Source organism: Mytilus trossulus, chromosome 8 (genome assembly GCF_036588685.1).
Source record: "Mytilus trossulus isolate FHL-02 chromosome 8, PNRI_Mtr1.1.1.hap1, whole genome shotgun sequence".
NCBI classification, from domain to species: Eukaryota; Metazoa; Mollusca; class Bivalvia; order Mytilida; family Mytilidae; genus Mytilus; species Mytilus trossulus.
Genome location: NC_086380.1, coordinates 43,258,226 through 43,283,872, shown reverse-complemented (window position 1 = coordinate 43,283,872; position 25,647 = coordinate 43,258,226). Strand labels below are relative to the sequence as shown.

General features: G+C 36.6%; 1 protein-coding gene across 1 annotated transcript in view; it reads left to right on the top strand.

Annotated features, from left to right (window-relative positions):
- The window catches only part of LOC134680976 (uncharacterized), a 53,016-nt gene extending 33,156 nt beyond the window's left edge, over positions 1-19,860 (top strand). The window contains exon 10 of the mRNA XM_063540301.1: positions 19,477-19,860. Coding sequence (XP_063396371.1) covers positions 19,477-19,542 — 66 coding nt within the window. The 3' untranslated portion in view covers positions 19,543-19,860. The remainder of the gene's footprint in view (positions 1-19,476) is intronic.
- The last annotated feature ends 5,787 nt before the right edge of the window (positions 19,861-25,647 follow it).

Here is a 25,647-nt window from a genome sequence, read left to right as displayed (position 1 = left end):
TTTACCTCCTATGTTCTATTTTTAGCCATGGCGGCCATCTTGGTTGGTAAGCCAGGTCACCGGACACAATTTTTAAACTATATACCCCAATGATGATTGTGGCCAAGTTTGGTTAAATTTGGCCCAGTAGTTTCAGAGGAGAAGATTTTTGTAAAACCTAACGCCGGACGCAGGACGACGACGACCGACGACGGACGACGGACGCAAAGTGTTGAGAAAAGCTCACTTGGCCCTTTGGGCCAGGTGAGCTAAAAATAAGATCAGGTATGATTGCCAATGAGGTAACTCTCCACATGACACCAAATGCTACAGAAATGAAAAGCTATCTGTCACCTTGCAAACGAACTTTTTGACGCAATTTTACAGAAAATAAGACGAAAGACAACTGATTTTGATTTGATCTCTTGCTAGTTATACGTAAACAGTTTCAGATAAGATTTCACTCCAGGGGATTACAAGTTTACTTCTGGTCAATTTTTGGGAAATATATGACAGCATTATCACCTTTCTACAATAGTTTTTAGCCAATAGTTAATTGCCAAGGATACACACATACATATTTGCATATATATGACACAAACAGCAAGCTTCATATGTAAAAAGCAAGGAAAAGGGAATGGTCAAATTTATGTATATTGCTATCTAAGTACTAATCTAGTGACAAATCTCATTTTGTGGTGTCATTTTCAAGAAATTTAAAGACCAGTTAAACTCCCAAAACATATCAGCCTAGACTCTGAAGAAGTTTTCAACCGTTGGGGTCCTTTTTGTCGAACTCCTGCAAGTCTCTGGTGCTACCCACACAGTAGACGTCTCGGCATCCGTTGCTGTCTACGCCTTCTTGTTCGTCTTCTACGTACGTCCTCACAATTAGTTTCCGTTCTCTAATTTTGTTTAGCATCAATCAAATTTTATGAAACGTAAACACAACACTTATTATCATAAAACACAGATCAAGTTCGAATTTGGTAGGCGTCATTTTTGTCGTTTCTTCACTTGTAAGTGTAGCAAAGCTGAGGTATAAATTTTATAGTGTGGACCCGGTATAAGTTTTAATGACCCCTACGCTGCGGCGTCGCATACAAAAAAGATGATATTTTTATATAAAAATTGTATATACCCGACTAATTCCCGACTATCCCAACGACTATCTATACGATCCGGTTGATCTGGTTTGGAAGAGATCAGACTGTGATCGAGTATAGTTGATTTGGTCTAACTAGTCGAGTAAAGATCGTGTAGAGATCGTAAATTGTCGGAATTATCGAATATTTAATCAATTAGTGATCGGGTTTGAGTCGTGAATGGTCGAGTTAAAGTCGTGTGCAGTCGAATAACAGTTGGGTAGAAGTCGTAAACAAACCCGATCAAGATTTTGGTTTCGCTTGGTGGTGGAATTTTGGACAATAAGGATCATCGGATTGATCTGATCCGCAGTGTGAACCTACATGTAGCATAAATTTAAGTTTCCAATGAAAATTACAAGAAAAAAAAATTGTGACCTCTACTTTGTATTTCATATTCCGATTCAATTCGGATTAAAGTCAAAAAGTATGCAAAATATTTAAAAAAATCGGGAGATATGCAATTCGGTATCGTACGTGTTACTTGTGCCTTTAAATGTTTTGTAAACTCTCATGGTACATTCTACTTTAGTGTCATCCAATGTATTTTTATTTACTTTTTGTTGTTGTGTTACAGTTTTGTTTTTCGTTTATTACTTTGCACATCAATTAGATCGTTATTTTTTTCGTTTGAATTGGTTTACGTTAGTCATTTGGATGCCTTATATAACTGACTATGCAGTATGGATTTTACTCATTGTTGAAGGTGTTCTATAGCTGTTAATTTCTGCGTCTTACGTATCCTTTGGAAGCGTTAAAGATGGTTAAAAAGCCCAAAAACAACTAGCAATTAATATGTTTTCCCATTTTTTTATAAAGAGAATAAACCAACCAACAATAATGCACAAATCGATCTAGAAATTATGATATTAAGGAATGTAGAGGGGAAGTTCTATCACCAGGAAAGTGTCTACCGTGTGTTTATGTCGGCGTAAATATAACTAGAGGCTCTCAAGAGCCTGTATCGCTTACCTGATTCTACCTGGGTTTTTGAAATCATATAAAAAAAAAAGATAAAATTTTGCTACAAAGTAACAACACTTGGCGAGCACCTCATTAAGAAAGGAACATTTTGAATGATGGATCAGCTACAAAGTAACAACACTTGGTCAGCACCTCAAAGGAACACTCATGCCATGTTTGGTTTCATTCCATTCAGTGGTTTTCTAAAAGAAGTCATGTGTATGCATTTCCCATAGGGTCCTATGTTGAACTAAGTCCCCCGCTGGCGGCCATTTTGAATGATGGATCGGCTACAAAGTAACAACACTTGGTCAGCACTTCATAAGGAACATTCATGCCATGTTTGGTTTCATTCCATTCAGTGGTTCTCTAAAAGTAGTCATTTGTATCAATACCCATAGGGTCCTATGTTAAACTAAGTCCCCGCTGGCGGCCATTTTGAATGATGGATCGGCTACAAAGTAACAACACTTGGTCAGTACCTGATAAGGAACATTCATGCCAGGTTTGGTTTCATTCCATTCAGTGGTTCTCTAAAAAAAAAGTCATTTGTATCAATACCCATAAGGTCCTATGTTAAACTAGGTCCCCCGCTGGCGGCCATTTTGAATAATGGATCGGCTACAAAGTAACAAAACTTGGTCAGCACCTCATAAGGAACATTCATGCCATGTTTGGTTTCATTCCATTCAGTGGTTCTCTAAAAGAAGTCATTTGTATCAATACCCAAAAGGTCCTATGTTAAACTAAGTCCCCCGCTGGCGGCCATTTTGAATGATGGATCGGCTACAAAATAACAACACTTGGTCAGCACCTGATAAGGAACATTCATGCCATGTTTGGTTTCATTCCATTCAGTGGTTCTCTAAAAGAAGTCATTTGTATGCATTTCCCACAGGGTCCTATGTTAAACTAAGTCCCCCCGCTGGCGGCCATTTTGAATGATGGATCGGCTACAAAGTAACAACACTTGGTCAGCACCTCATAAGGAACATTCATGCCATGTTTGGTTTCATTCCATTCAGTGGTTCTCTAAAAGAAGTCATTTGTATCAATACCCATAGGGTCCTATGTTAAACTAAGTCCCCCGCTGGCGGCCATTTTGAATAATGGATTGGCTACAAAGTAACAACACTTGGTCAGCACCTGATAAGGAACATTCATGCCATGTTTGGTTTCATTCCATTCAGTGGTTTTCTAAAAGAAGTCATGTGTATGCATTTCCCATAGGGTCCTGTGTTGAACTAAGTCCCCCGCTGGCGGCCATTTTGAATAATGGATCGGCTACAAAGTAACATCACTTGGTCAGCACCTGATAAGGAACATTCATGCCATGTTTGTTTTTTTTCCATTCAGTGGTTCTCTAAAAGAAGTCATTTGTATGCATTTCCCATAGTGTCCTATGTTAAACTAAGTCCCCCGCTGGCGGCCATTTTGAATGATGGATCGGCTACAAAGTAACAACACTTGGTCAGCAACTGATAAGGAACATTCATGCCATGTTTGGTTTTTTTTCCATTCAGTGGTTCTCTAAAAGAAGTAATTTGTATGCATTTCCCATAGGGTCCTATGTTAAACTAAGTCCCCCGCTGGCGGCCATTTTGAATGATGGATCGGCTATAAAGTAACAACACTTGGTCAGCAACTGATAAGGAACATTCATGCCATGTTTGGTTTCATTCCATTCAGTGGTTCTCTAAAAGAAGTCATTTGTATGCATTTCCCACAGGGTCCTATGTTAAACTAAGTCCCCCCACTGGCGGCCATTTTGAATGATGGATCGGCTACAAAGTAACAACACTTGGTCAGCACCTCATAAGGAATATTCATGCCATGTTTGGTTTCATTCCATTCAGTGGTTCTCTAAAAGAAGTCATTTGTATCAATACCCATAGGGTCCTATGTTAAACTAAGTCCCCCGCTGGCGGCCATTTTGAATAATGGATTGGCTACAAAGTAACAACACTTGGTCAGCACCTGATAAGGAACATTCATGCCATGTTTGGTTTCATTCCATTCAGTGGTTTTCTAAAAGAAGTCATGTGTATGCATTTCCCATAGGGTCCTGTCTTGAACTAAGTCCCCCGCTGGCGGCCATTTTGAATAATGGATCGGCTACAAAGTAACATCACTTGGTCAGCACCTGATAAGGAACATTCATGCCATGTTTGTTTTTTTTCCATTCAGTGGTTCTCTAAAAGAAGTCATTTGTATGCATTTCCCATAGTGTCCTATGTTAAACTAAGTCCCCCGCTGGCGGCCATTTTGAATGATGGATCGGCTACAAAGTAACAACACTTGGTCAGCAACTGATAAGGAACATTCATGCCATGTTTGTTTTTTTTCCATTCAGTGGTTCCCTAAAAGAAGTAATTTGTATGCATTTCCCTTAGGGTCCTATGTTAAACTAAGTCCCCCGCTGGCGGCCATTTTGAATGATGGATCGGCTATAAAGTAACAACACTTGGTCAGCAACTGATAAGGAACATTCATGCCATGTTTGGTTTCATTCCATTCAGTGGTTCTCTAAAAGAAGTCATTTGTATGCATTTCCCACAGGGTCCTATGTTAAACTAAGTCCCCCCGCTGGCGGCCATTTTGAATGATGGATCGGCTACAAAGTAACAACACTTGGTCAGCACCTCATAAGGAATATTCATGCCATGTTTGGTTTCATTCCATTCAGTGGTTCTCTAAAAGAAGTCATTTGTATCAATACCCATAGGGTCCTATGTTAAACTAAGTCCCCGCTGGCGGCCATTTTGAATGATGGATCGGCTACAAAGTAACAACACTTGGTCAGTACCTGATAAGGAACATTGATGCCAGGTTTGGTTTCATTCCATTCAGTGGTTCTCTAAAAAAAAGTCATTTGTATCAATACCCATAAGGTCCTATGTTAAACTAGGTCCCCCGCTGGCGGCCATTTTGAATAATGGATCGGCTACAAAGTAACAAAACTTGGTCAGCACCTCATAAGGAACATTCATGCCATGTTTGGTTTCATTCCATTCAGTGGTTCTCTAAAAGAAGTCATTTGTATCAATACCCAAAAGGTCCTATGTTAAACTAAGTCCCCCGCTGGCGGCCATTTTGAATGATGGATCGGCTACAAAATAACAACACTTGGTCAGCACCTGATAAGGAACATTCATGCCATGTTTGGTTTCATTCCATTCAGTGGTTCTCTAAAAGAAGTCATTTGTATGCATTTCCCACAGGGTCCTATGTTAAACTAAGTCCCCCCGCTGGCGGCCATTTTGAATGATGGATCGGCTACAAAGTAACAACACTTGGTCAGCACCTCATAAGGAACATTCATGCCATGTTTGGTTTCATTCCATTCAGTGGTTCTCTAAAAGAAGTCATTTGTATCAATACCCATAGGGTCCTATGTTAAACTAAGTCCCCCGCTGGCGGCCATTTTGAATAATGGATTGGCTACAAAGTAACAACACTTGGTCAGCACCTGATAAGGAACATTCATGCCATGTTTGGTTTCATTCCATTCAGTGGTTTTCTAAAAGAAGTCATGTGTATGCATTTCCCATAGGGTCCTGTGTTGAACTAAGTCCCCCGCTGGCGGCCATTTTGAATAATGGATCGGCTACAAAGTAACATCACTTGGTCAGCACCTGATAAGGAACATTCATGCCATGTTTGTTTTTTTTCCATTCAGTGGTTCTCTAAAAGAAGTCATTTGTATGCATTTCCCATAGTGTCCTATGTTAAACTAAGTCCCCCGCTGGCGGCCATTTTGAATGATGGATCGGCTACAAAGTAACAACACTTGGTCAGCAACTGATAAGGAACATTCATGCCATGTTTGTTTTTTTCCATTCAGTGGTTCTCTAAAAGAAGTAATTTGTATGCATTTCCCATAGGGTCCTATGTTAAACTAAGTCCCCCGCTGGCGGCCATTTTGAATGATGGATCGGCTATAAAGTAACAACACTTGGTCAGCAACTGATAAGGAACATTCATGCCATGTTTGGTTTCATTCCATTCAGTGGTTCTCTAAAAGAAGTCATTTGTATGCATTTCCCACAGGGTCCTATGTTAAACTAAGTCCCCCCACTGGCGGCCATTTTGAATGATGGATCGGCTACAAAGTAACAACACTTGGTCAGCACCTCATAAGGAATATTCATGCCATGTTTGGTTTCATTCCATTCAGTGGTTCTCTAAAAGAAGTCATTTGTATGCATTTCCCACAGGGTCCTATGTTAAACTAAGTCCCCCCACTGGCGGCCATTTTGAATGATGGATCGGCTACAAAGTAACAACACTTGGTCAGCACCTCATAAGGAATATTCATGCCATGTTTGGTTTCATTCCATTCAGTGGTTCTCTAAAAGAAGTCATTTGTATCAATACCCATAGGGTCCTATGTTAAACTAAGTCCCCCGCTGGCGGCCATTTTGAATAATGGATTGGCTACAAAGTAACAACACTTGGTCAGCACCTGATAAGGAACATTCATGCCATGTTTGGTTTCATTCCATTCAGTGGTTTTCTAAAAGAAGTCATGTGTATGCATTTCCCATAGGGTCCTGTCTTGAACTAAGTCCCCCGCTGGCGGCCATTTTGAATAATGGATCGGCTACAAAGTAACATCACTTGGTCAGCACCTGATAAGGAACATTCATGCCATGTTTGTTTTTTTTCCATTCAGTGGTTCTCTAAAAGAAGTCATTTGTATGCATTTCCCATAGTGTCCTATGTTAAACTAAGTCCCCCGCTGGCGGCCATTTTGAATGATGGATCGGCTACAAAGTAACAACACTTGGTCAGCAACTGATAAGGAACATTCATGCCATGTTTGTTTTTTTTCCATTCAGTGGTTCCCTAAAAGAAGTAATTTGTATGCATTTCCCTTAGGGTCCTATGTTAAACTAAGTCCCCCGCTGGCGGCCATTTTGAATGATGGATCGGCTATAAAGTAACAACACTTGGTCAGCAACTGATAAGGAACATTCATGCCATGTTTGGTTTCATTCCATTCAGTGGTTCTCTAAAAGAAGTCATTTGTATGCATTTCCCACAGGGTCCTATGTTAAACTAAGTCCCCCCGCTGGCGGCCATTTTGAATGATGGATCGGCTACAAAGTAACAACACTTGGTCAGCACCTCATAAGGAATATTCATGCCATGTTTGGTTTCATTCCATTCAGTGGTTCTCTAAAAGAAGTCATTTGTATCAATACCCATAGGGTCCTATGTTAAACTAAGTCCCCGCTGGCGGCCATTTTGAATGATGGATCGGCTACAAAGTAACAACACTTGGTCAGTACCTGATAAGGAACATTGATGCCAGGTTTGGTTTCATTCCATTCAGTGGTTCTCTAAAAAAAAGTCATTTGTATCAATACCCATAAGGTCCTATGTTAAACTAGGTCCCCCGCTGGCGGCCATTTTGAATAATGGATCGGCTACAAAGTAACAAAACTTGGTCAGCACCTCATAAGGAACATTCATGCCATGTTTGGTTTCATTCCATTCAGTGGTTCTCTAAAAGAAGTCATTTGTATCAATACCCAAAAGGTCCTATGTTAAACTAAGTCCCCCGCTGGCGGCCATTTTGAATGATGGATCGGCTACAAAATAACAACACTTGGTCAGCACCTGATAAGGAACATTCATGCCATGTTTGGTTTCATTCCATTCAGTGGTTCTCTAAAAGAAGTCATTTGTATGCATTTCCCACAGGGTCCTATGTTAAACTAAGTCCCCCCGCTGGCGGCCATTTTGAATGATGGATCGGCTACAAAGTAACAACACTTGGTCAGCACCTCATAAGGAACATTCATGCCATGTTTGGTTTCATTCCATTCAGTGGTTCTCTAAAAGAAGTCATTTGTATCAATACCCATAGGGTCCTATGTTAAACTAAGTCCCCCGCTGGCGGCCATTTTGAATAATGGATTGGCTACAAAGTAACAACACTTGGTCAGCACCTGATAAGGAACATTCATGCCATGTTTGGTTTCATTCCATTCAGTGGTTTTCTAAAAGAAGTCATGTGTATGCATTTCCCATAGGGTCCTGTGTTGAACTAAGTCCCCCGCTGGCGGCCATTTTGAATAATGGATCGGCTACAAAGTAACATCACTTGGTCAGCACCTGATAAGGAACATTCATGCCATGTTTGTTTTTTTTCCATTCAGTGGTTCTCTAAAAGAAGTCATTTGTATGCATTTCCCATAGTGTCCTATGTTAAACTAAGTCCCCCGCTGGCGGCCATTTTGAATGATGGATCGGCTACAAAGTAACAACACTTGGTCAGCAACTGATAAGGAACATTCATGCCATGTTTGTTTTTTTCCATTCAGTGGTTCTCTAAAAGAAGTAATTTGTATGCATTTCCCATAGGGTCCTATGTTAAACTAAGTCCCCCGCTGGCGGCCATTTTGAATGATGGATCGGCTATAAAGTAACAACACTTGGTCAGCAACTGATAAGGAACATTCATGCCATGTTTGGTTTCATTCCATTCAGTGGTTCTCTAAAAGAAGTCATTTGTATGCATTTCCCACAGGGTCCTATGTTAAACTAAGTCCCCCCACTGGCGGCCATTTTGAATGATGGATCGGCTACAAAGTAACAACACTTGGTCAGCACCTCATAAGGAATATTCATGCCATGTTTGGTTTCATTCCATTCAGTGGTTCTCTAAAAGAAGTCATTTGTATCAATACCCATAGGGTCCTATGTTAAACTAAGTCCCCCGCTGGCGGCCATTTTGAATAATGGATTGGCTACAAAGTAACAACACTTGGTCAGCACCTGATAAGGAACATTCATGCCATGTTTGGTTTCATTCCATTCAGTGGTTTTCTAAAAGAAGTCATGTGTATGCATTTCCCATAGGGTCCTGTCTTGAACTAAGTCCCCCGCTGGCGGCCATTTTGAATAATGGATCGGCTACAAAGTAACATCACTTGGTCAGCACCTGATAAGGAACATTCATGCCATGTTTGTTTTTTTTCCATTCAGTGGTTCTCTAAAAGAAGTCATTTGTATGCATTTCCCATAGTGTCCTATGTTAAACTAAGTCCCCCGCTGGCGGCCATTTTGAATGATGGATCGGCTACAAAGTAACAACACTTGGTCAGCAACTGATAAGGAACATTCATGCCATGTTTGGTTTTTTTCCATTCAGTGGTTCTCTAAAAGAAGTCATTTGTATGCATTTCCCATAGGGTCCTATGTTAAACTAAGTCCCCCGCTGGCGGCCATTTTGAATGATGGATCGGCTATAAAGTAACAACACTTGGTCAGCAACTGATAAGGAACATTCATGCCATGTTTGGTTTCATTCCATTCAGTGGTTCTCTAAAAGAAGTCATTTATATCAATACCCATAGGGTCCTATGTTAAACTAAGTCCCCCGCTGGCGGCCATTTTGAATGATGGACCAGCTACAAAGTAACAACACTTGGTCAGTACCTGATAAGGAACATTCATGCCATGTTTGTTTTTTTCCATTCAGTGGTTCTCTAAAAGAAGTCATTTGTATGCATTATCCTTAGTGTCCTATGTTAAACTAAGTCCCCCGCTGGCGGCCATTTTGAATGATGGATCGGCTACAAAGTAACAACACTTGGTCAGCAACTGATAAGGAACATTCATGCCATGTTTGTTTTTTTTCCATTCAGTGGTTCTCTAAAAGAAGTAATTTGTATGCATTTCCCATAGGGTCCTATGTTAAACTAAGTCCCCCGCTGGCGGCCATTTTGAATGATGGATCGGCTATAAAGTAACAACACTTGGTCAGCAACTGATAAGGAACATTCATGCCATGTTTGGTTTCATTCCATTCAGTGGTTCTCTAAAAGAAGTCATTTGTATGCATTTCCCACAGGGTCCTATGTTAAACTAAGTCCCCCCACTGGCGGCCATTTTGAATGATGGATCGGCTACAAAGTAACAACACTTGGTCAGCACCTCATAAGGAATATTCATGCCATGTTTGGTTTCATTCCATTCAGTGGTTCTCTAAAAGAAGTCATTTGTATCAATACCCATAGGGTCCTATGTTAAACTAAGTCCCCCGCTGGCGGCCATTTTGAATAATGGATTGGCTACAAAGTAACAACACTTGGTCAGCACCTGATAAGGAACATTCATGCCATGTTTGGTTTCATTCCATTCAGTGGTTTTCTAAAAGAAGTCATGTGTATGCATTTCCCATAGGGTCCTGTCTTGAACTAAGTCCCCCGCTGGCGGCCATTTTGAATAATGGATCGGCTACAAAGTAACATCACTTGGTCAGCACCTGATAAGGAACATTCATGCCATGTTTGTTTTTTTTCCATTCAGTGGTTCTCTAAAAGAAGTCATTTGTATGCATTTCCCATAGTGTCCTATGTTAAACTAAGTCCCCCGCTGGCGGCCATTTTGAATGATGGATCGGCTACAAAGTAACAACACTTGGTCAGCAACTGATAAGGAACATTCATGCCATGTTTGTTTTTTTTCCATTCACAGTGGGAAAGCCAGTGACATTGAAGAGCTACTTCCGGTAGTCCCGCGGGAAAGGGGACATAATCTAAAAATTTTGAGGTGGCGCTGTAACCAGCGTGTAAACAAAAACGTAGCCTGTGCTTCAGACAATAAATCTATTAAAACAACTTATCATCCATCAGTATTTGAGTTTAATTTTTCATAAGAATAGATTTTGTCAGACGACTGCCAAATTCGGTATTCAAATAAGTGCTCCGTTACTGAAATATGATAAATCATAAGACTACCTCCGTTGATTTCCAAAAAACCGCGGGTAATCCCCACGACTACAAACAACTGACACAAATGCATCCTAAAGCTTTTCATTGGTCGAGATATAAATAAATGTGACCTAGAAACATATGGGCACATGACTATGTACAGGATTCCCCGTCACTCTGAGTCTTGTTTACATAATAAATACTTCAACCGGAGGTCAAAATTCAACATTTTTCAGACGTTTTGGGAGTTATTTCGGTGCAAAATCAAGCAAATTATGTCAAATTTTACAGATTTTAAGCACAAAATTGATTGAGACAACGAAGGGTGATGATGTTTTCAGGATTTTAAATATATTTTACTTAAAATGTTGAGTGGTTGAAGGCTTTACAACGTCATTTGTTGATGTTTACAAGTTGCTCAAACTCCTCGTATCACATTTTCTGTAGTTATTTAATTATGCTGCTGATGTATAACAGAATTATGGGCGAGATTTATGTAGTACATTGAAACTGGTTCAATCTATGAACGAATTTGTCCATATAAATAACTTCCACTGTCTGGAAGAAGACCTACCCCCCTTTTTTCAACAAAAAAAAATTCAGTTAGTCAAAAGTTGTTGTCTGAATAAGCATGCAAAAATGCAAAGTGTAAGCACTCAGCTAGTCTTTGTTTTAAGCTAATTTTTAGGGTAATGGTTACAGTCATTCTTTGATTCTGTAAATTATTATAAATCTGAAATGTTTCAACTTGTCAATTTTAAAAAGTACATGTACCAATCAACAAATATTGCCTGCCTAAACACTCACACATGTTAATAAATGTCTGTCCTTATCATGCTTATCAAGCAACCTGATGTACACTGTGACCAACTATTCATGTTTGAGTGTTTCTGGGCCCTGGGGCATATTTAACTCTTGAGAACTTGGTGATTAAAATTCAATATGAATGCCCAATGCCTAGTACATCAAATTATTAATACATGTTAGAGCTATATGACCATTTAAAGCATTAACAAAATGCTATGTCACTTCCAAGGTCTACTTTAAAAATGGTCTATGAATGTCTCACTCTGATTTTGGTGATCCTGTTTTGTTGCATTGATATAACTGCTTGACCCACATTTTTATTTTACACCAGTTTACAAGAAAACAAATCTTGGACACAGGATCTATAGTTTATTAAGAATCATACTATTCCTATATCTGTGTGCTGATTTTTCTGCAATAGAATACCTTTTCACACATTTTACTCCATTCTAAAAGCACACAATTGCAATTATTTGCAAAATCATGTGTTAACATATCCAGGAAAAAGGTACATAGACATCTCATTCATAATACTACACAAGGAGCAGGATCTGCTTACTCTTCCAGAGCACCTGAGCTCAATTATATGTTGTGGGTTCAAGTTGATCAGTTTTCTTTTTTCTAATTTGTATATTAGTTTAAACTTTTCATCAAAAAGTCTGAAAAAAAAATATGTATCTACTGAAAATGATTTATTTAGGTGCAGGGGTTACCACACTTTGAAATCTACATGCCATTGGAAGCAAAACAGTGAAAAGTCATGTCATGATAGGCTACTTGAGAGACCTCACTATGTCTAGGAGAAGTGAACAATTCTAGAAACTTTCCATTTAAGTCATTCAAACCTTATAAAGAATAAAAAAAGACCATCATTTTGACTTTTATATCTTTTATTTTTCTTATGTCTCAAATACTACAGTACATACATGTATATGTCTGACACCAGTGACCGATCAAGAACTTTTCTATTTGGGGGGGGGGGGGGGGGGGGGGGGTTGCTGCTGCTGACTAACTTGGGAGGGGCCCGCTCCAGTGATTCCCTATTTAATCAACCAATTTTTTTCCTATGAAAGGGGGCCCTATGAATATGCTATAGCTTTGCATCAATGAATCTCAGGTTTTTCAATGACATTAAGTAATATTGTATTGCAACAGTTTAGTGTCTCATGTACATTTACCCCACGTTATCAATATAAAATGGTGGAGTGTTTCACATTGTATGTATATTTGAAAATATAAAAATGTTTAGAAATAAAAGTTTATTAAGTGATGAATAAATACAAAGTCATAAAAATAATGTTAAAATGAAAAATATGTAAAAAGTATTTTAAACAATTAAGGAGAACTAAAAAGTTTTTTAAAGTAAAATCAAGCCAAATAGTCCTCTGTCCCATACATGTAAATCCTCAATATAGAAATCCTGCTCTTCTTATTCCTATTGTTATCTGAAAATATATAATTTACGCAGATGATATTATCAAATAAATATAATTTCAAACTTCTCTAGAGTTGCAATATGATCGGTAAATTATAATATATTTGAATTGTCTACTGACAGAAACATGCTCTTCTGAGGTCCCAATTTAAAAAAAAATGTTGAAAGGAAATACTGGAATCCGAAGGATCAATTCCGAAATCCTCAGCTAAAAATACCCAATCCAGGCGTCCCGAAAAAGGTCCTCTAGAAAAGGTAATACTTATACACACCAACAGATGTTTGGAAAAATTTTCTACTTATAAATTCATTTACTTTAGTATTTAAAATTCATCACCATAATAACATATCAACCTCTTTAATAGATATAAATAATGTTTAAATAAAGTATAACATAATATGCAACATTAAATTATCTTACAGGTATCTGTTATTTAAAAGATAACTTTTCATTCAATCATTCATATCTTTAATTCTTTATACCAGTAATTGATAATAAATGTATCCAATGCCAATAAAACCTGGCCACAACACCTAGCCAATACTGAAGGTGGCAATAAAATTCAACAATAAATCACATATTTTTTTTTAGCATGGAAGGAGGGACAGAATTTATACTTTCCTACTGGTGAATATTTCATATACCTGAAATCTTTAAAAGATACTAGAAAACACCCGTGATATCGCGGGTCTGTGAATGAATTAAAGTATATAACTATGTGCAAGCCTTATTTTAGTATTAGTATTCAAGTTGTCATCTGAATGAAGTTGAATTCTTTGATTCGCTGTTTTATGTCATGCATGCCCACAAATTGAAAACTGCACCTATACGCCTTATTTTTAGTCCAGATTTGTTATCTTTGAAAGTCTTACTGATTAAAATACTACAATACTAGGTAACAATTTGACAATTTAGTAGTGTCAACCTTGTGATTATGACCGTGTATATAGCATATTAATCCTGAATACACCGTTTGGTGGAGCCTGTCACATGCGGAACATACAGATAAGGTAATAGGTAACAGGTGAATATACTATTGGTATCTGTATCGGACTCGAACCGGAACTTCTTAATTATTGGCAATATTAATTACGTCAAAAACAAAAGGGCCTGGAGTGGTGTAATTTTTAATCTACACTTTTGTACTACATGTATATTAGTTAAATATAAAGTTGAATTATTTGATTCGTCGTTTTTACGTGATGACGGCTGACAAATTGGACCTCGTAATTTTAGTATTATAGATTTTACATGCCCATATGCAATTTTGAGCAAAAATAATAGTACTGTTGTTCACATAGACAAGGGTCTGGATGGGGTCTTCTGCATTTCTTTATCATTTAATCTTTTAGTTCATTGGTCTCTATTATTTTTATACTTTTTGTCCATAATTTTTCTTTCCTCAATATATAAATTAGCACATCAAAAGTTCAAAATGATTATGACCAGACCTCTGGCTTGCTGCTAGGAATATTTTGAATTTTTTCTTGGATGCATAGGAAGGTGTCCCAGAAAAAAAGTAGTCTATGGTCCGCAAATAGTCAAAAAATAACATAAGGACCTAAGAGCTACGGTTCCGCAGCTAGCATGTCATTTGCTCTTTTTTTTTACTTATTTTATGGTAAATTTTCTCTATTCTTGTTCCTTTAGTAACAATTCTCTAATTCTTTATACGTTTTAATGGTCATAGTTCCCAGTGGCAGATCCAGGGATAGGGTTCCAGGGATTGGAATCTCCATTTTTTTTGGGGACGATCAATGCATTTGAATGGGGACATATAGTTGGAAACCCCCTTTAGTTATTTTTTTCCTATATTTTTATTTTGTTTGTTTTTTGTGTTTTTTGTCACACTTTTTGGGTTCAAAAATAAAAATATTAACCTTTTTACTATTCGAGACAACCAAACAAATCAGCACATATGCATTACACAACTGTAAAACTTTAATTAAAATTTAAATGCTAACATTGACCTGCCAAAATTGAAGTTTTATTCAAATTGAAGTCTCACGCTGGAAAAGGGGCGTTTATTTAAATGTGATCTACGGAAATTTACTGGTTTTAAGAATCGAAAAGAGGCAAACATGTAGCCATAACCCGATCAGATCTATAAATCATGTTATGGATAGTATTAATATCTTTCTACTAACCATTAAAAGTTATAATACTAGGATTTCGTGAGCTCAGAAACCTTAATCTGTTGAAAAATGGCGTCGATTTGTGTGCTTCCTTTTCGCAGCCTCAGTTACAATTTGACACGGAGTGATGGGTATTTATGCAAATATTTAGGGACTCCTATCATCATAGATACTATTTTTGGTCATTTTATATTTAAATAGCCAATAGGATGCAAATGTGTCAGTTATTTTCAGAAGGGGAAAACACCCGCCATATTTTTATCCCCAAATTAACAACGTAACTTGCCATTTTCAGATGTTCGTTTCTTGTAAAATAAAATCTTCTAAGAAGAAAATATAGCATGGTCACCTGTAAAACTTACCTATATAACTAATTGATGATGAAATGACACAAGTTTAATTGTCTTTAATGATAAATTTCTCGAAAAATCACACGTACACGATGTAAACAAATTGCCGCGATGGCGCGATAGTGTCGCCCTCTATGAAAAATCGCGATTGTCGCCCTCTATGAAAAATCGCGATTGTCGCCCTTGATTTTCTGGCCGTTACGTCATATGGAAGGAGGCGCAGAATCGATCCGTGGCTTTCCCACTGTCAGTGGTTCTCTAAAAGAAGTAATTTGTATGCATTTCCCATAGGGTCCTATGTTAAACTAAGTCCCCCGCTGGCGGCCATTTTGAATGATGGATCGGCTATAAAGTAACAACACTTGGTCAGCAACTGATAAGGAACATTCATGCCATGTTTGGTTTCATTCCATTCAGTGGTTCTCTAAAAGAAGTCATTTGTATGCATTTCCCACAGGGTCCTATGTTAAACTAAGTCCCCCCGCTGGCGGCCATTTTGAATGATGGATCGGCTACAAAGTAACAACACTTGGTCAGCACCTCATAAGGAATATTCATGCCATGTTTGGTTTCATTCCATTCAGTGGTTCTCTAAAAGAAGTCATTTGTATCAATACCCATAGGGTCCTATGTTAAACTAAGTCCCCCGCTGGCGGCCATTTTGAATAATGGATTGGCTACAAAGTAACAACACTTGGTCAGCACCTGATAAGGAACATTCATGCCATGTTTGGTTTCATTCCATTCAGTGGTTTTCTAAAAGAAGTCATGTGTATGCATTTCCCATAGGGTCCTGTCTTGAACTAAGTCCCCCGCTGGCGGCCATTTTGAATAATGGATCGGCTACAAAGTAACATCACTTGGTAAGCACCTGATAAGGAACATTCATGCCATGTTTGTTTTTTTCCATTCAGTGGTTCTCTAAAAGAAGTCATTTGTATGCATTATCCTTAGTGTCCTATGTTAAACTAAGTCCCCCGCTGGCGGCCATTTTGAATGATGGATCGGCTACAAAGTAACAACACTTGGTCAGCAACTGATAAGGAACATTCATGCCATGTTTGGTTTTTTTCCATTCAGTGGTTCTCTAAAAGAAGTCATTTGTATGCATTTCCCATAGGGTCCTATGTTAAACTAAGTCCCCCGCTGGCGGCCATTTTGAATGATGGATCGGCTATAAAGTAACAACACTTGGTCAGCAACTGATAAGGAACATTCATGCCATGTTTGGTTTCATTCCATTCAGTGGTTCTCTAAAAGAAGTCATTTGTATCAATACCCATAGGGTCCTATGTTAAACTAAGTCCCCCGCTGGCGGCCATTTTGAATGATGGACCAGCTACAAAGTAACAACACTTGGTCAGTACCTGATAAGGAACATTCATGCCATGTTTGGTTTTATTCCATTCAGTGGTTCTCTTAAAGAAGTCATTTGTATGCATTTCCCATAGGGTCCTATGTTAAACTAAGTCCCCGCTGGCGGCCATTTTGAATGATGGATCGGCTACAAAGTAACAACACTTGGTCAGCACCTGATAAGGAACATTCATGCCATGTTTGGTTTCATTCCATTCAGCGGTTCTCTAGAAGAAGTCATTTGTATGCATTTCCCATAGGGTCCTATGATAAACTAAGTTCCCGCTGGCGGCCATTTTGAATAATGGATCGGCTACAAAGTAACAACACTTGGTCAGCACCTGATAAGGAACATTCATGCCATGTTTGGTTTCATTCCATTCAGCGGTTCTCAGACTCTAGAAGAAGTTCAAAATGTAAATGTTAACGACGACAACGACGACGGACAACGACGGACAACGGACGCCAAGTGATGAGAAAAGCTCACTTGGCCCTTCGGACCAGGTGAGCTAAAAAGGAGGTAGGGTGGGAGAAGAGGGGAAGCTTGTAGGTAAATTAATAATTTTTTGGTGATTAATTGATGCAAAACAATCCGTTTTGTCATAAATAAAATAAAGATTACTGGCGTGTGATATTGTGTTATGTGCTATAATATTGTCACGTGCTCAACGCTCGGAACTTGTGGGCGTTCTTCAAATAATTTTAATTAATGAAAATGGGAGGAGTAAGCAATTAAAATTACTGTGTTAACAGGTTAAGCGATAAACCTCCTCCATCAATCACTTACTTATTTTTAATAATTATTTGTTTTGAGCATAGACGATAAATTAGAAGTTATTAACACTAAAAAATAGCGGTTAACCGATAAAAATAGCGGTTAACCGATATATTAATAGCGATTAATCGGTATAAATAGCGGTTAACCGATAAAATTAGCGGTTAACCGACATATAAGTAGCGGTTAATCGATAAAATTATCGATTAACCGATAATAATAGCGGTTAACCGGTATATAAATAGCGGTTAACCGATATATTAATAGCGATTAATCGGTATAAATAGCGGTTAACCGATAAAATTAGCGGTTAACCGACATATAAGTAGCGGTTAATCGATAAAATTATCGATTAACCGATAATAATAGCGGTTAACCGGTATATAAATAGCGGTTAACCGGTATATAAATAGCGGTTAACCGATGAAAATACCTTTTGAACCAAATGGTACACCATAAAAATGTTTTACGTACTAACGTAAATTCTAATTCGAATTGCAATGCGTGTTAAATTTGATTCACTGTCCAAACGACGTTGATTCGTATAAAAAAAACCCGGATTTTTCAGTGATTAAAACGTGAATAAAAGGATTTTAAGGAATATTTGTAATGAAACAGCAGCCCACCAAACAAACATACGGTATGAAATATTATACGAGTGTGTACAGTAAATGTACCTGTATGTCAAGTTCTAAATTGCCGAGTCCTTAATTTTAATAGCCGTAAAAATTATCAACAGTCCGATATAACACTTCTTGAGATGGTTCTCACTTAGACCGCAATCAGAGAGAGGGATTTGTTATTCACATAATTATATTTCCGGAAACAATATTACCAGTTTATATATAGTAATTTACACATTTTACAAGCAATATTTATACATCTGAAAAATGTCTCCAGTCATTTGCAGAGAAAAATTTGAAATTGTCTGCCAGCGACGTCGTGCACTTTAGCGCTAACGTTGAGATTACAAAAGGGGAAGCAATTTTTAGGACAAATCGCGTTTAACATGAAATCAAGCACGGTAACCTATATTTATTACTTGGGATTTAGAGAAAGCATGACAAAATGCAATTTTATGCAGAAAAATTATAAAAATGACTTTTCAGAAACAGTTTATTTTTTATTTTTTTAGGTTTAAAAAAATACCACTTTGAGCATCTGGTCCGCAATGACAGGCTAGGCTTGAATAATAGTATAGTTATTCATGTAGTGTTTTATTTTTTACTTGTTTTTCACTTATCACAGCTTCAGATTGAACCCGATCTTAATAATTTATAACGAAAAATATCTGCTCCGAATTTTTTTCACATTGCCTAATTTTTTTACAAAATTGCACAAATCCCCATTTTTCAGCCTCAATTTTCTCGAAACAAGCACGGTGATCTATGTTTTATTTTGTGTTTTATTTTATAACTCGCCAAGGCGTACAAAATGTATCAAAATTATAAAAATGACATTTAATTGAGAAACTGTATCGAATATCCTTAAGGCAGTTTTATTTGTACACCAGCCCCTAATAAAAGATATATATATAATTGTGGCAGTTTTGTTTGTATACCAGTCCCTTAATTTAGCTATGAATCATAACAGATATATGTGACATCTTGAACATAGGTTGAAGTTGAAGAGTTTTCCTGCAAAATCTATTTATTAAGAATTAGTAATGCTTGAAAACGTAAGAAATAACGTTCATCATCGATGTTACATTAGAATGTTTTACACAGTAGTTTCACATTATATCTTTCCATGGAATCCTTCCTACTTACTTGTATTTCAATCCATTGAATCTTTTGTATTTCAGGTTTCATTGTCATTCTGTATCCCTAGACGACAGAATAACCGGCGCGTATTTCGCCGTATGAGTTGATGAGGTGACAGGATACCAATATTTCCCATGGTCTAAATATCAGCAATATAATCAATGAAACTCGGACATAACTGTCATTGTTGAGTATTGTAAATAGATTGACTACTGCTACGACAACAACAACATTTGAAAAAGTTATGCATTGACTGAGATTTGACGCATGTCGGAATACATCATAGATTTGGGACATTGTGATACAAATCTTCAGAGTCTTAGAATATTTCATTAATTATCAATTTCTATGCATATGGATGGACAGTATCATAAGTGTCGTACAAAATAAACAATTTAAGTGTTTATGAGTGGAAGTCGTGTGTACATTCATGGTCCATGATTAAAGTTGTTTTCTCACGGCATTTAAAGATCATTTGTTATTATTATAGAGTATTAAAATGATTTTAATGATTTTGTCAGGTACACCGTTAACTTTGTTTATATAACGTCCTACTCGCTGTCCTTGTAAACACTATCGGTAGCCTGTTTAAAGTAAACAAATAGTTACCTAAGTTACAAGGATTATGATTTAATACGTCAGACGCGCGTTTCGTCTACAATAGGACTCATCAGTGACGCACGGGTCTAAATAATATTAAAAAAAACCGATTCCATTCAATGTTCAATGATGTTTCTGAGTGTAGGCATGTAGTCAGTAAGTTCTTGATTACATGGCCCTAAATCATGCTTGTTCTTTACAAAATCTTTATTGAAAGAATCCATTATTCATTTTGCATTAATACAGTGGAGATCAGTTCTAACCTCTCATTAGAACTGTCAGAATAATCTGTCATAGAACTGTTCTAACCTGTCCTAGAACAGTTCTAGCTAGAACAGTTCTACCCTAGAACTGTTCTAGGTAGAACTGTCAGGATCAGTTCTAGGTAGAACTGACTAAATCAGTTCTAGGTAGAACTGTCAGGATCAGTTCTAGGGTAGAACTGTCTAAAACTGTTCTAGGTAGAACTGACCAAATCAGTTCTAACTGTAGAACTGTCAGCAGAACTGACCAAATCAGTCAGGACTGAAGAACAGTTCTAAATGACGTCACTGCAGAAAGGGCACTTTAGAATTTAGAAGAAAAAATCAGTTCCAATTACTTTACTATATATAATAGCGGATTTTTCTATATTTTTACTGATCAAAATTTACATGAACAAATATCGAAGTGGATAGGAGGTTATCCAACTCATCGGAGAAATATTTTTATAAGATTGCAAATGAAACATCATTGTTTACGTTTCTTCGTTCCCCGTGTTTAACAGTCTCTTCATAAATATAACTCTGCATTTATTTCATGGAAATTTAATCTTAATTTACCTTGTTTGCCTTGGATTTACATTCATGACTTAGGATTCTGTTTTGACAAATGTTCAAACGAAAATTGTACAGTGGATGGATTATGGGATTAATGAAATCAGTGTTGTTAAACGTAAAAAAAACTATGTACATTTGCATTAGCTCGTTGCCAAACTTATCCATAACGATTATGAATAATATCTGGGAGTCCTGAAAGTCTGAAAAATATACTCGATCTGAACATAAATGAAATATTTGCCACTGGACGTTAGGCTACAAACAAAACCAATCATTGTCCTTCTTCAAATTATATATTAACAGTATAGTCAGTATACTATTCCAAGTCCAAGAAGAGAACTTCTCATACATGTACTTTTCATTTTAAAATAAAGTATATGAATCAGTCATGTAAGTGTTGGATTATGCCGTTAAATAGTTTTGTTTAAAAAAACCATCATGAACTACTGACTTAAAAGTCACTTTTGTGATGGTTCAATATTTAATAATTTAAGTTTGAATGTAACGGGTCTTCTGACGTCATTTTGTTATCAACACCCATAGACATAAGTTAGTCATGTGAACGTAACATCATCAACGTTTTTTTATGTTTTGCCAAGGTTTAAACATTTTGTTAAAATGAAATTTAGAATTAAATTATAAGAAATGACTGTAATATTTTTTCTGTCTATTATATTATACATGTATATATATAACGTAAAAAATGTGGTGCACACTGTTAAAAAACCCTCTACGCGCATTTATCAGTGTGCACCAAATTTTTTATGTTTTTTCTTCATAGACAGAAAAAATATTACAGTCATTCCTTAAATAGTAATATTATCGATACAGAGAGGAAATAATGGCGCTCTGATGTGGATAAAATTTGGTGTCCTCTTTATCATACAATATCTGTCCTGACTTAGAAATATTATTGGTTTACAATGAAGCCATATATTTACATGATAAAGAATATATAGATATAGGAAGATCATGAAGATGTGGTGTTAGTGCCAATGAGACAACTCTCCATCCAAATAACAATTTAAAAATAGGTAAACCATTATAGGTCAATGTACGCCCTTCAACACTGAGCCTTGCATTGACTCACACCGAACAACAAGCTATAAAAGGTCCCATATGTTCAGTTTTGGTTGATGCGGTTAAATAATTTTGTTATTAAAACGACTCAGTCTGATATATCGAAACTTCTGAAATTTGTTAACAATTCAATATTTTGAAATAAAAGAGGACACGCTGTCATTTGAATTATACAATCCATCGTGATCGGTTGTTGTCTGCTCTATGGTTGGGTTGTTGTTGCCCAGACACATATTTTTGTTCCATGGGTCAGTCTGAGGTATGAAAACTAGCTGATGTTTGTTTCTGATGGGATATTTTGAATAAAAGTAGGAAATGATGGCACTCTCAATCAATGCGAATTTTTTTTTGTGGCTGTTGATTTCCAATATTGCAGTTATTTATAAACTACAGTCCCTCTTGACCAAAAATTATAACTGATGTACTGTCCAACTATATAGACTTGCATAAACAAAAAGAAAATATGGTCATTTTTGGTTGATGCGGTCAAACGAATTTATTACACAACTCAGTCTGAAGTATGAAAACTACTGATATTTGTTTACGATTCAATACTTTGAATAAAAAGAGGATATGCTGGCACTATAAATTCATGCAAACAAAATTTTGAAGTCATTGTTTTCCAATATTGCTGTAACTTGTATACTATAGTCCCTCTTGACCTAAAATTATAACTGAATTACTGTGCACCTATATACTAAGCAGATTTGTAGAAAGAAAGAGCAAATAAGGTCAGTTTAGATTGGTGCGGTCAAAATATTTTATTACACGACTCAGTCTGAAGTATGAAAACTACTGATATTTGTTTACGATTCAATACTTTGAATAAAAAGAGGTCATGCTAGCACTTTAAATTCATGTGAACAAAATTTTGAGGTCATTGTTTTCCAATATTGCTGTAACTTGTATATTACAGTCCCTCTTGACCTAAATTTATAACTGAATTACTGTACAGCTATATAGATTTGCAGGAAGAAAGAGCAAATAAGGTCAGTTTAGATTGATGCGGTCAAAAGATTTTTGTATAACAGGTCCGTCCGAGGTATGAAAACTACTTGTAAAAAGATATCACATTTGTTTACAATTCAATATTTTAAATAAAAAGAGGACATGCTTAGGTACTATAAATTGAGTGCAAATAAAATTTTGAAATCATTAATGTTTTCCAATATAATTGGTATCCTTGCCTAAAGATAAACTGGATTCCTGCAGTTTGCAGCTAAATGTATTTAGATTTATATGATGAAATCAAATATGATCAGTTTAAGTTAATAGTGGCTCAATGGCAGATCCAGAGCGGTGGGGGGACCCCCTTTTTTTACGATCAATGCATTTGAATGAGGCCATTTAGTTGGACCCCCCCCCCCCCTTTTTGAAACTGCAGGATCCGTCCCTGGTGGTTTGGGCCAGAATAACATATTACACAAAGATTAAGGTCAGATAATTCTTTTATGTAAAATGAGCTATCCTGACTCCCCAAATGACAAATGTAAAACAATTGAAATAAAAATCCCCCCCCCCCTTTTTCCCAATATTAACGGCTTAATCTATGTTCAAAAATGAAAAAAAACAAAAAAATTATGTAACACATCAACAAAAGAAAATCACTGAATAACAGGCTCCAGACTTGGAACAGCCACATACATGCAGAATATGACGGGGTTAAACATGTTCTCTTGTCGACGAAAAATTTGATATAAAACCGGCAAAATAGCAAAACTCTTTATAATATTAATCGCTATTTTGCCGAAGCCTTTATATTTAGACAAAGAGTTCTTCAAACTTATAAATCAATTCTAGACGTAGAATTTATAAATCAATTTTAGCCGTCCGATTTAAAAATCAATTCTATCCGTAGAATTTATAAATCAATCAATTCTAGCCGTAGAATGTGTAATCAGAACTGTTCTAGAAGTAGAACTGACTAAAACTGTTCTAGAGTAGAACTGTCAGGATCAGTTCTAGGTAGAACTGTCCAAATCAGTTCTAGGGTAGAACTGTCAGGATCAGTTCTAGGTAGAACTGTCCAAATCAGTTCTAGGGTAGAACTGTCAGGATCAGTTCTAGGTAGAACTGTCCAAATCAGTTCTAGGTAGAACTGACCAAATCAGTTCTAGCTAGAACAGTTCTAACCTAGAACTGACTAAAAGGTGTCAGGCTGACAGTTCTACGTACTGTCCTAGAACAGTTCTCCTGACAGATTCTGACAGATTTAATGAGAGGTTAGAAGTGATCTCCACTGTACATTGCTAATTTGAGAACTACTACCCTCTGCTGGTACTTATATTGTATCTCTTTTGTTTGTTTTGAATGTTTTGAAAAAAGTTCAAAGTCTTTAGTAATTACTTCTTTCCATTTAAATACTGAGAACTGGTGGTGTTACTAACTCTAACTTTAGGTTTGTAAGCATTTATATATATATATAACAGTATTTCGAAATCGCAATCAACACAAGAATAAATTGTATAATTTTTGTGTAATATACCATGAAAAAATACGAAAAAGTATACTATCAGTTAAAAAAGGCATCAGCAACAGTAGACTATCAATGTTAAAATCTTATAAATCGATTCAGAAGACAAATCAATATTAAAAACCACAAAATATTTGTACTTTGTATTTTGACTTACCGTTACAGATAAGCAGAGAAGTAGGATAAAAGTATTGTCCCCCTTTCAATATAGAATATATTAAACAAATAAGCAAATTGAAAAAAATATCAGTTGCTTTCTTCAAATAGAAAAACAATGCGTACAACGATACATCTGACTGGTCACTAACATTTCCGGATTTTTTTCCAGTTTTTTTTTTCCAGGAAATAGTTTACTGTGAATAAGGTAATGATGATGTGTAAGCACCTTTAATGAATATATGTATTTGTGTGAAGATTATTGCACAAGCCAATTTAAAACACTGTTTGGGTTCAGTTTTAAATAGAAAAGTGTAAACAGCCAAATCTATTATCCGAATTTACCTTTTTAGGCTTTGCTATTTAATATATACTCGGGAGTCTATATAATTTTTCATTCAAGTTTAAACAATCCTCAACCTTTGACAATTTCCTAGTTTCTGCAAACCGGCTGTATCAAACACATTGCACAGACGAATCGCAATATGAATGTCATCTCTTAACTTGCATTATAATCTGGATGCATATATTTTATCTTTAATATCAACAAATTTTGTTCCCGAAAGGCCTTCATTATTTTTGCACTCATTTTTAAGACACGCTGTTGTAAATTCTGGGGATTAATTTGAAAGAATATCAAATTTTTCCAAGAAAGCCACAAGTTGTCAAAGCAAAATGTACTTGTCTAAAAGACAATTTAGTCTTAGATGCATGATTTATTAAAAAAAATAGTTGTTAGTGGCTTAAACTAGCTGTCAGTAACTTCGAGTACTTTGAGATCTGTTCTTAGTGTCTTTTTATTGTTGGGATGTATAAGTACCCGGCCACGTGCACTTGTATTTGTAGTATTTGTATTTCTATCCATCTGATAAGTTAATAGATATAGAAAGATGTGGTATGAGTGACAATGAGACAACTATCCATCCAAGTAACACTTTATAAAAGTAAACCATTATAGGTCAAGGTACGGTCTTCAACACGGAGTTTTGGCTGTAACCGAACAGCAAGCTATAAAGGGCCCCAACAATTTCTCGTGTAAACGCATTCAATCGGAAAAACTAACGGTGTAATATATATAAAAAACG